Source organism: Neophocaena asiaeorientalis, unplaced genomic scaffold (genome assembly GCF_003031525.2).
Source record: "Neophocaena asiaeorientalis asiaeorientalis breed wild unplaced genomic scaffold, Neophocaena_asiaeorientalis_V1.1 scaffold296, whole genome shotgun sequence".
Classification (NCBI taxonomy): Eukaryota; Metazoa; Chordata; class Mammalia; order Artiodactyla; family Phocoenidae; genus Neophocaena; species Neophocaena asiaeorientalis.
The window spans coordinates 3454424-3466448 of record NW_020175084.1 but is presented as its reverse complement, the minus strand read 5'-3'; the positions used below and the strand labels follow the sequence as shown (position 1 = coordinate 3466448).

Here is a 12025-nt window from a genome sequence, read left to right as displayed (position 1 = left end):
TAAAATTAAGTTACAGAGTATATGAATAATTTGATATATCTAACAGATTTTGAAAATTGACAGTGAAGATGTAATTGCATTTACCAATTAATATAAATCATTACATTAACACTTAGTCTTCTTGTTCCTAAGGACCACGAACTTGCAGGAGAAGAAAATGAGAAGGTATATCTCAGTCCCTCTCTCTCCTTCTAGGGTACGCCTGCCTCAAGAGAACATGTACTCTCATCTGCTCTGAGTGTGGCTTGCCCACTTTTGCCAATGACTGGGTAAGTAAGCTTAACCATATCAAGGGTGAAACTAGGAAGTCCTTTGTTGCACAGACCTAAGCTCCATTCTCCAATATTGGTACTATGCAATAAGTAACAAAGCTGTATATTTGTAAACATAAGCCTCATATATGCTAATAGTTCATTTGTCTGACTCTTGATCTATCTCACATTTGGTTCTGAACTTGAGTATCCTTCCTCTAAAGCCAACAATTTAAAAAGTAAAGGTTACTTGTGAGGGATAAAAAAAGAGACATTGGGGGCTTCCCTGGTGACGCAGTGGTTGGGAGTCTGCCTGCCGATGCAGGGGACACGGGTTCGTGCCCCAGTCTGGGAAAATCCCACATGCCGTGGAGCTGCTGGGCCCATGAGCCATGGCCGCTGAGCCTGCGCGTCCGGAGCCTGTGCTCCGCAACGGGAGAGGCCACAACAGTGAGAGGCCTGCATACCGCAGGAAAAAAAAAAAAAAAAAAAAGAGACATTGGATTCAACTTAGATGTTTCTTGAATATAAATTAGAAGCAAATTCAAAAACAAGAGGAGTCTCTAAAAGAAGATCCAGTTAGTAAAGATTATATTTTAACATACACAATTTAGTATGATAACATACACCAAGGTAATTAACAATGGCAGTTAACTTTTAGATGACTAAAATGCTATTCATTTTTTAATATGTTTAAATGAAGTATTTTTTTCTGTAAGCTTTTGTTCTTGGGACTAAAGGTTAATTATTTTTAAGAATGCTGATTAAATATTATCCAGCTATTCTCAGACCTCACCATAATCTTTCAGTTTGAGAGAATTGGTGAGAAGGAGGATACCAGCAGTGCCCTTGCAGGACTGTGATGAAGAGCACAGGAGGCAGCTGAAGAACCCAGCATGAGTCCTGGCCCAGAAAAAGGGGCTTAACACATGCCATTTCTCAACCTCGTGTCTCTTAAAGGCCAAAATCACACACTGAAATAACAGTATGGAGCACACTTTAAAAACGATTCTGTAGATGGATATCCATGTCTAACTGTAATATGGTTTATTTGCCATTTGGCATGAGTCAAACAAAGTCTCAAAAATCAACAGTACAGTTCATTTTTGGCAATCGTGGCAGGATGTCTGGAGCCACACTGAGCTATTCATTCATCTAAGCTATTTCTTACTAGTGGAGAATGTTCAAGTATAAATTGTCAAACATTAAATAAATATGGTTATCTATATCAAAATTTAATGGATGTGATGTCTTATCTAAGGATAATTTTAGTTTGTTAATGATAGGCCAATGAATATAATTTATATATTGTTTAAATTGGTCACAATAGTACAGAAATAACTTTCTTTTCATTAGTTAAAAGTTGATAAAAAGAACCTGAAAAAGAATAAATATATGTATATATGTATAAAAATATATATATGTAACTGAATCACTTTGCTGTACACCTGAAACTAACACAACATTGTAAATCAACTATACTTCAATAAAAAAATTAATTAATTAAAAAAAACGCTAACCATCATCTGACAATGCAGGGTTGCCACAAACCTTTAATTTGTAAAAACTGCAATAAAGTGAAGCACGATAAAACAGAAAAAAAAAAGTTGAATGAACCTTTATGATATTTAAATCACTCATTGTATTAGGTTTAGGCAATGCATATGTATATGCTTTTAATCAGCCAACTATAAACTTCTGACTTGAAAGAATAGAGACTCATGGCAACACAGAACACAACAGAACTAAGACAGTCTAAGCAATAGAGAATAATCACTAAAGCAACTTAAATCTTCTAAAAAAAACAACCCCCAAAACCTCAAGTATTTGTTTGAGTCTCCTAGTCTAAGACTCACTTGAATTGAGTGTGGAAGCTTAACTGATGAAATACATGGGACACATATGCAGGATATTAGTTATTAATCTATATTAATAGCTGAGAATAACAATTGTCCTAACCACTCTTAACATTATCATCACCTTGTCAGTGTTTATGAATCTGAGAGAAGGAAATTATCTCAAACTACTTAATAGCTAACAGTACATTGTGACATTGAAGTAAAACAAAAACATTAAAATAAAAAACAACCAACTTCCTAGGACAGGTTGCAATAAAAATTAATGACTGTTACCTCAACAGGGCTTGAAAAAATAGCTTGTCCATAATCAGTTCTCTCCCAATTTCAAAACAGCTGTCTTAAACCTTTCCCTACCTCTCCTCATATTCCTACTCTATCATCCCCTCCCCTCCCTCACTCTCAGCCTTTTATCTCATAGATTAAAAAATGAACATCCTCTGCTCTGTTCCTATGGTATCCCACCCAATTCCACGAGTGATATGTGAATTAGTCTCTCTAACTATGCTCTGTCCCTCTACTCCTGCCCTTCTTGCTTTACCAGCCCAGCAAAACCTCAGTCCCAATATAACGCATCTATCCGTCTTTTCTACTTCTACACACACGCTGCTTTGTAACTGAATGAGAAAAATCACACATGCCTGCATGGATAAGATCCAGTACAAATTTACTATCTCCAACCTTCACTGAGCCCTCAAAACTCTTTAAGCCTTTTATTGTCCCTTTCAACTATCCTTCTTGATTCCCTTTCATTAATATTCCAAACCATCACCATTCCCTAAAGTCTCCTACTCGACCTACTTACTCCAGACTCTTAACAGACCACATCTTCTGTTGATAACTATAAGAAACTGAGGTCATCAAGCAAGATCTTATTCAACTGTCCACTACTTTCACTACAAATCTGTGCTCACACCCAACAAGACATGCTCTCCTGCAGCGTGTGGTGTCTCTTGTTCAAGGCTCACTCACCCACCTGTAATTCGACTCTATGCTCAATTTCACTGTCTTAAAAATTTCCAATTTCCCCCTCTGCTGGTTTCTTTCCTTCTCTTCATGAGCATGCCTGGATCTCTCCCATTTTTAAAAACACCAGAAATATACAAACACAAACCCCCTATTGCCAAATTCACCTCCATCAATCTCTTTTGTCCCCTCTTCTTTCATATTTCTAAAAGCTGAGTCCATACTGTCTCTTCTCATCTCCCATTCACTGCTCAACTCACTGCTTTCTCGTGCTGCCATTCTAGTAACTTTCAAACTGGCAAATCTCATGTACATTTTTCAGTCTCCATCTTACTGGGTCTCTCTAATGTACAGGATGGTGTTGACTGCTCTCCTCCTTCTTGCCACTTTTATCTCTTGAGTTCCATAACCAGCCTCTCCTGATTCTTTTTGTACTGCTACTGACCCATTCCTGCTCTGTATCCTTTATGGGTTCCCCTTCTTTCACTAAACATTCATATTCTCCATGGTTCATCCTTAGCATACTACTCATGGGGCAGTAGGAGGCACGAGTAATATCTTATCCCCTTCCAGGGTTCCAACTACCACATCTCTGCAGTAGTCCCCAGAGTCCCTCACCTGAGCTTTCTAATTGCCTACTGAATACCTCCACTTGGAGGAACCTGGGAAGTTCACAAATATCAACAGTTTGGACTCAATGCCCCAAACTGAATCTGTCCCCTATACCTCTCCTTCTCAGCTACTAGGAAAAATATCCACCCAGTTTCCCAAATAAGAAACCTAAGAGACAGCCTTGCTTTGGTCCCTTCTCCTTTCTTATTCTATTGCTTAGAATACTTCATTGGCTCTGCACACCTCGAAGAAAAAGTATTAGCACTTAATATGATATAAAATCTGTCGTGATGTGCCTATCAAACTGAACAGTACCCTTCCTCGACATAATGTCAACTTCTTGGACCACTTATAGATGCTAGCACACATCAAAATGTTTGTAGCCTTTACCTTGATTTATGCTTTAACTTCTTACTCTAATTACCTTCTTGGTTAATTTAGCCCAGTTAGTTCCAAGCTGGCTAATGCATATCTTTTAAGGACTCAAGAATCACATCACATTCGCAAGGGAGATGCCCCTTCCCTGATCCCCACAGACTTTCCAATAACTTTCTTCTCAGGGGTGCCATAATACTCTGCTGTGTCTCTAATACTACATTTCTTTGTTATTCCATTATCTGTTTATGTGTTTATCTCTTCTCCAACAGAAATACATGTTTATCTTCCTCATGACACTTCTGATTTATAAAACTGGACTATCTTATCTCAGAACTCCAATGTATAGCACAATGTCGATTTGTTTGACACATATTTACTGAATGAATCAGTAATGCACAATAACAGAATAAATGAAGAGATAAGCAAACAAATAAACATAGAATATGTAGAGTCTATCCCTCCTCTCTGTTGTCTAATTAGCCTTTGGCTTGGTGTGAGTAACACATAAACTAGATGTATTTCAGCATATATTCAATATGAAATTATTTCAGCATAAATAGTTTATAATCTTTGCTTCACCTTGTAATGTCTTTATTTTTAATGCCATAACAACAGTAACAATAATAGACACAAGTTCCCTAGGACAAGCATTTGTTAAGTGCTTTAAGTACATTAACTTACTTAATCTTCATACCAACCCCACAAGGTAGATATTCTTATTTAACAGCCCAGAAACTGAAGGTGACTGCTCCTCCCAAGTGCAGTACACACCTGGAGGTCTAACCCTTAGAGAGGAACAACCAAGAACACTGATAGGTGCAAACTGGAGATTAAGTGAAAGTCAATCTACTGAATATGAAACATCAGTCTTGTTCCTCAACTTAGCTTTAAGAAAACACTAGCAAGTATATATGCTCCTGGCAGGAGACTGGAAAACACTCCTTCCTGGAATATCAACATATCCTAGGTTAACGAATCTCCGCATTTTATCCAGCCAGATCATCTTACCACTGGAAAAGTCTAACCTCTGCACACGTACTTTCCAATTAGTGTTTCAATACCTCATTCCTAAATATCAGTGTATAGACAATTATCACCAGACATCTGGAGACTACTCTAATATGAAAGAAAATAATATAAGCAAAGAAAAAACAGTAATCTGGAGCAAATAACAATGAAAGAAGCATAAGAAAATTTGAAAAAGCTTTAATATTTTCAGAGGGATGAGGAGATATTACAGAATTTTAAATTAATAAAGAAGAATTCAAGGACGTTAAAAATATGACAGCATAAGGTTAATCCAAAAGAGTTAATATTTGATTGACAGAGCTGCAGAAAAGGGGAAGAATATTAACAAAGAAATATTTCAAAATATTTTCCCAGAATTAAAAAGTACAAGTTTGCAGATTAAGAAGGTTCATCATGAAGCCTCAACAAAATTTCAAAATATTGAGAAGAAGAACCTAGAAAATTTCAGACAGAAAGACTAACAGACACAGAGAACAAACAATAAAGAGATCAAGTGAGACTTTGGGAGGGAGACAATGAGTCACAGATGCAGGGGAAAGAGAAAGACATGGGAGGGGAGAAAGAAGGAAAGAGAACTGGGGGGTCGGGGGTGGGGGGAGAGACAGAGACCAAGAGAGGGGAATAGAGAGAGGAGAGAGAGATGGGGAAAAGAGACACAGGAAAAGACAGGCAGAGATGGGGAGAAAGAGACAGAAACAGGAAGGGAAGGAGAGAAAGACAGGGGAAGGACAGAGATAGGTCTAAGGAGAGAAAAAGAGAGATGGGGGAGAAAAAGAAAGAGACATGAGGAAAGACAGAAATTGAGACAGTTATGTTACAAAGTCTGGGGAAAACAAGTTCTATAAGAGTGGCAAAATAGTGGTGGTTTGCTATAAGGTTCATCTATGAATAATATTTACAGCAGGGTCAGTAGACTGTAAGCACTGAATCTTATTTAAACAAATGGCATTATTGTATGGAAAGGACAAGAGGAGGGTAGCATGTATGAGTGAATGTATGTGTGTGCATGCTTTGGAGGGATGGGGAGTTTAAAAAAAAAGCTAATTCTCCTGTTTCTCAGTAAGAAGTCAATTAAAACTGAACAATCATGACAACAGTAAAAGTATTGTTTGTTATGTAAAAGCTGAAATAGCTAAAAGTGGCAGCAACAATCATCAGTGGAGAGCAGCAGGGCCCTATAAGCCTGTGGAAGTACTTGACTTTTTAAACTATGTACATATACATTTTTGATATAAATTTTAAAAATCCCCACTAAGATTGCTACATGTGATCAACTTGACAAAATACATTAAAACATTAGCTCTATTTTGACTCTCTAGAGCCTATAACTATCCTCTTACAAATTCTTTTACAGAAAATCCACCAAACAACAAAATAAACTGAGATGATTCGTCAAAGTGTAAAAAGGACTTGGGCGACTGCACCATTTGATGCCATATATCATCACTTCAAAAGGTAATGGAAATAACATAAGTGGTAATTTACAGCCTATCCCTCTTCCAAGTATCAACCGTTAGAGGGACATTTTACAAAATGCTCGCAATCTTCCTTTTTATCTGCTAGAACTAAGAGGAGTTCATTCTGACCAGATCTCACATCAAATCACCTTATAGGAAATTGAAAGGAAGGAATCAGGCTTCTTAAAAATTCATTCAATCATTTTTTTTTTCCCATCTGTGATTTATTATAACCTCAAGACTCCTGCAGTACCACCCCATCACAAAAGGCATGTGCTTGGCAACCTGGACTCACCCTGTTAAACACTGGCAGCATCATGTACAGTTTCTCTTCTTGTTCCTTCTGAGTCATGTGCCGGGGAGGATGGCACAACTCCGTGAAGAGTCGGCGGAGGTGCATCAGTCCTAAGGCATTGTCTTGCGGGCTGCACTCCTCCTGCCTCGGCCGCCCCATGATCCTCTTCACCATATTCATCTTGGCTGGTTGGTGATAAACACTTCTAATTCTGTAGGAAGATGTTTATACAGTCAAAATGTCATTATCTTGACCAGGTCAAGCATGCACGGAGCTCATTAAAAGCCAGAAAAACAAAAAAATTCTGCCTAAAATATTTTTTCTACTTTTTTGAACAGAAAAGGTAGAGAGGCAAAGCTAATTTTGATAAATCTCCCTAAATGACAAGTTACAAATTATGCCACTCAGTGTTCCTTACCGGCTTTGCCACAATTTGTATAAAATGTAAAACATTAAATGTAAAAAATTAATTGTTGCTGGACGAGCAACAAACATTTCCAAGTTAGTCATAACAAAGTTCAACAAATAAAGGGATCATAAATCTTATAATTAATATGTTGCTTAATAGTTGACTATATGGAAAAAGAATAAAAGAACAGAAAATTCACCCTCACTTCAAAACATCCAAACAAGTGAAAAAAACAAAAATCCCCACAAAGTTTTCTGTTTTTAATTATTTAACTTTTTTTGTAGATGAAGGATTACACTTGGGATAGTCCTCATTGAAGACTTGTAGTTTGAAAAATGCAAATTAAATGGATACCCTCAAATATATTATAAATCATAAGAAAAAAGTGAAAATTGTCATATAACTTAAGACTGTTTTTTCAAACTACAGTTTGAAACCCTTTGGCAGGTCATGTCAATTCATTTAATAGATCATGACAAGCAATTAAAAAAAAGAAGTAAAATATAATATTGTAAATCAACTATACCGCAATAAAAATATTTTTAATGAAATAGAAGATATTGGAATACATGTAGTAAGGGTAATTATTATTTCATGAAAGTTATTTTAGGTAAGGGTGTATTCATGTGTATTGAATCACAGTGTAAAATGTATGTATCCCTGGCTAGAACTGCAGTTAAGAAATAAGTAAACCAATCACTGGGTTAGAACATACACCAGAATCAATAACGCTAAGCTTTCAGAAAGCATCATCAGCCCTTTTCAACCACCATGAACTGTGCCTGCCAGCAATTAGCTAATTTCAGACACAAAAACAGGATATCTTACAAAAAGAACCAGGAAGGCTGGGAGGACACTGTGGATATACTGAACTTGAGTAAAAGGCAATTTTGCTTTCTAACCTGTAGAAAAGCAGGAATAATCTGAAGATTAATTTTTAATTTTGCCACATAAGCCAGCATGGCATTTCTTAAGAAATGAGAGACCACTGCAAAGCTAGACGTTTATTTACTAAACATCTATTGATTTTTTTAAACAATTAAGAAGAACTAGCATCTTAAATATGCTTGCCCTTGAGAATTTTGAGTGGATTCCGTGTTTGCCTGCGGGCGCATGTTTATGCATTCTAGCTTGCCTACAACAGGAGGCCACCTGCGACTCATCACAGGTGAGAAGCAGGAAAACACCCTGCCAAAGGCTGGTCTGCGCCAAGGGACCTCTGTGCAAAGAGCACTCAATACTGCTAAAATGTCCAGTAGTGGGGAAGAGTGCTCAGACCACAGGCACAGAGCCGAGGAGACCCTCTGAACTACAAAATGACAAGTGAACGTCCGGTTCAAACTTGTTCAACATATTTCATTCTCAGAAAAATGTGTTAAGTTCCCCAAGTACAAATTATAAAGATTTCAACAAATACATTCAAACAGCCTACTATATGCTGGTATTTTTCGTCCTGGAAACCCCCAGAACAAATATAAAATTTGAAGTTAACTATAAACCTTGCATAAATTAGCTAACACTTTAGATATACATAGATCTGCTCTTTTTCCTTAACCCATAGCTTCAGTTCATAATCTAAAGCGTGTGGATAGGATTTACAGGATTCATGATCCCCTAACACTTCAAAAAACATTTTAAAGAGATCTCCAGCTTTCAAGGGGTCTATGTCATTAAAAAGCCAAGCATCAAACCTTATTTATAGAGCGTCAAAGCACTTTCAGACCATTCCCTTTGGTCCTCATTCCAACTTAAGCAAGGGGACTGAGGAGGGGATTAATTCTACCTTTTTGTGAGGCCTCAAGACAAGAACAATTTGCTCAAAATCTCACAATGAAAAAGAACTGAATGAGAATCCAGGACTCCCACCTACTGGTTCAGCCCTTCCTGCTTACTTATATTCATGTGCCTATTTTAAATTACAAAATTTTTGGCAACTGTGACTCTAGAATATTTATTTAGCTAGCATCAAGTTGCAGTTAGAATGCAAAAGAAATCTGTTTGACTTTTCTGAAGATACACTAATCAATTATCAGTAAACACACACACATAATCACACAAAGACATTCGCTAGATGTAAATCAAGCTATCGTACCACCATTATTTTATATTTGTCAGATACAAAGGGATATATGGGGTTCACCAAAAAGTTCGTTTGGGTTTTTCCGTAAGACGGTATGGAAAAACCTGAACGAACTTTTTGGCCAACCCAATATATCAATCAGCTAAATGGATTTACTGGTATTTCTCGATTACTCAGATAATCCCAGTAATGGGGAAAAAAATTCAGATTCCTCCTTTTCTCCTAATTTACCAAGAAACACTTAAGCATATCAGATTGCTGACTCATTGCTTTGTCTGCACATCAATGTCTGTAACTTAAAGTATACAGACCAAGAACTATCATGTTTAAAGTACCCTTCAGCAGTGAAAGAGCAGAAAAGAATGGGTACTTCTTGGTGAAATCTGTACCAACACGTCCATATAAGATAGGTAACTTCAGGTGAAAGGCTCTTAATTCCCTTGAATCTTGGGTTTTTCTCACCCGTAAAATCTTTCCTCATAGGCTTTTTGTAATGCATACAAAAAATAACATCATTTCTATAAAGTGCCAAACACATTAATTATGTTCAACAGTTTTTATACTTCTTCCTTCAGCTTGATCATGAAACATTTAATTTCTTTTCGTTTACATTTTTCGTTATTTAAGCAAGTAAGGCAAAGGAAAGAGTGTGGGCCCTTACAGTACTATGTACTATATCATTACAAAATGATAAATAAAAAATTAAGGGAAAATTTATTTCTTAGATGCTCAATAAGAGGTTTCTAAAGCAATACAGAAGAGACAGGCAAAATTTAATAATACTGAGGACAAATCATAGAAGGATTATTTTGGGGGGTAATGTTATCAGGGATTTTCAAAATATTTACAAAGATTATTGTGCCTAAGAACTAGTTTTCTAATGCAAACTCTATTTTGTTTCACAAGAGAAAAGTGTTTGTACTGCCAACAGGGGATTATTTAAATAGCAATGAGATAATTATTGCAATGAGCCCAGACAGTTCTTATTCTAATCTCTTGTGTTAAAGCTTAAAAATCCTCTGGAAATGCCTGAAAAACTGTTTAAGTCCTTTAAACAGTCTGCCATTATTTAAATTATAGAACAAGTAAATACCCTAAATTTGTAAAAATATATTTGCCAAGTAACTAATGGCCTTTGAGTAGCTCAGCTAAAAACTCAAAATAGCTTTTCTAAGTAACTCCTTAATTCCACAAGAAGAAATAAATAGCTCACAGGACTCAGGGAAAATCTTATAGTTTCATCACATAATTATACATAATTCCTCAGGTTTTTAATTTTTTCTTAAACTTTCTGGGGAAAAAGGTCCTATTTATTTTCTTACATTGTGAAGAGCAAAGGCAAAACTTCTTACACTTTTTTTTTTTTTTTTTTTTTGCGGTACACGGGCCTTTCACTGTTGTGGCCTCTCCCGTTGCGGAGCACAGGCTCTGGACGCGCAGGCTCAGTGGCCATGGCTCACGGGCCCAGCCTGTCCGCGGCATGTGGAATCTTGCCGGACCGGGGCACTCCCGGACCGGGGCACGAACCCGTGTCCCCTGCATCGGCAGGCGTACTCTCAACCACTGCGCCACCAGGGAAGCCCTTCTTACACTTTTGAAGAATGAAAGCAGAACTCTGAGAGTCTCCCAAAAAACTGTGTATATAACCCAGCAATCTAACCCATACATTGAAAAAGAACTACTAATACAGTCCTGAATTAGAATTTAAAATTTCTACCTGCTGAAACATTGTTTTTGCCTTTCAAGAACAGTCATATCAGATTTTAGCCCCACCTATGAGATATGACAAGATCAGCCATCTCATTTCTATGGCAAAATACAATTACTTAAGACCTATTCCCAACATCCTTCACCCTTCTGACCTCATCGGTGAACTCATCATCCTACACATATACTGAACTGGACAATTTCTCAAAACATCTTTTTCATTGTGCTTAATTTTCTCTCCTCACAGATGAAAGGATATTGCTTCCATTTAAGGACACTTCATTTAGATATGATTTCCAATCATGGGTAGCCACTACTGACATCTCTCTGACACCTTTCTCAAACCCCTCCTTCTAGGGCCCTTGCTGCTGTTTTGGGAGCCCCAAAGGCACATTTACCCCAATAGTTACATGACAGTTATTTGATATGATTAAAATAGTACAATTAAATTATATTATGGGATAAACTTGTAGGCTGACCAGAAATTCTCCAGCATTCTCTGAAAGTGTATCTTTAATAAGAAAATGTGTTCAAAATTTTGTATGCAAGACCTGTAAAAGAATTTTTGTAGCATGATGCTTCTGTTAAGTTGTGACTGCTTTCTACTGACACATTTTGCGTTATACCTGTATCTCCACTAACCTCTAGCTCAAGTCATTCAGCTCTGTGAATGCATCAGTATCCTCAGTGGATGGATGGCACAGAGCAGGGAGACTAACCTCAGGACTGAAGTGCATATAAGTAGGCCTAGAACTTTCAGGGCCATATCCTAGACCTATCAGCACTAGGAATTTCTCTATTTCTGAAATTTCAAGTTTTGAAATCTTACTCTGAGATCTTAATTTTCAATCCACCTGCCTTTTCCACTTCCTAAATCTGTGGTCTTCACTGGAATCGCTTATTCATCTTAACCTTTCCCAGTTCTACTCCTCAGATGATGTTCAATCTCTTCAAGACATTAACAACTGTACCTTCAGTTCTCCTG

The 12025-nt window shown here is 37.1% G+C and overlaps 1 protein-coding gene across 9 annotated transcripts in view; it reads right to left on the bottom strand.

Moving 5' to 3' along the window:
• Nucleotides 1-12025, bottom strand: part of WDFY3 (WD repeat and FYVE domain containing 3) — a 232523-nt gene that overhangs the window by 170278 nt on the left and 50220 nt on the right. For 8 of the 9 annotated variants that reach the window (XR_003005819.1, XR_003005820.1, XR_003005821.1 and 5 more), the window contains one exon: nt 6845-7055. Coding sequence is in view for 6 of the 9 variants with exons in the window: in XM_024764205.1 (XP_024619973.1) it covers nt 6845-7024 (180 nt within the window). In the remaining 3 variants the exon portion in view is untranslated. Of the gene's footprint in view, nt 1-6844; nt 7056-12025 lie in introns of those variants that run through there. The other variant, XM_024764209.1, reaches the window with a different exon arrangement.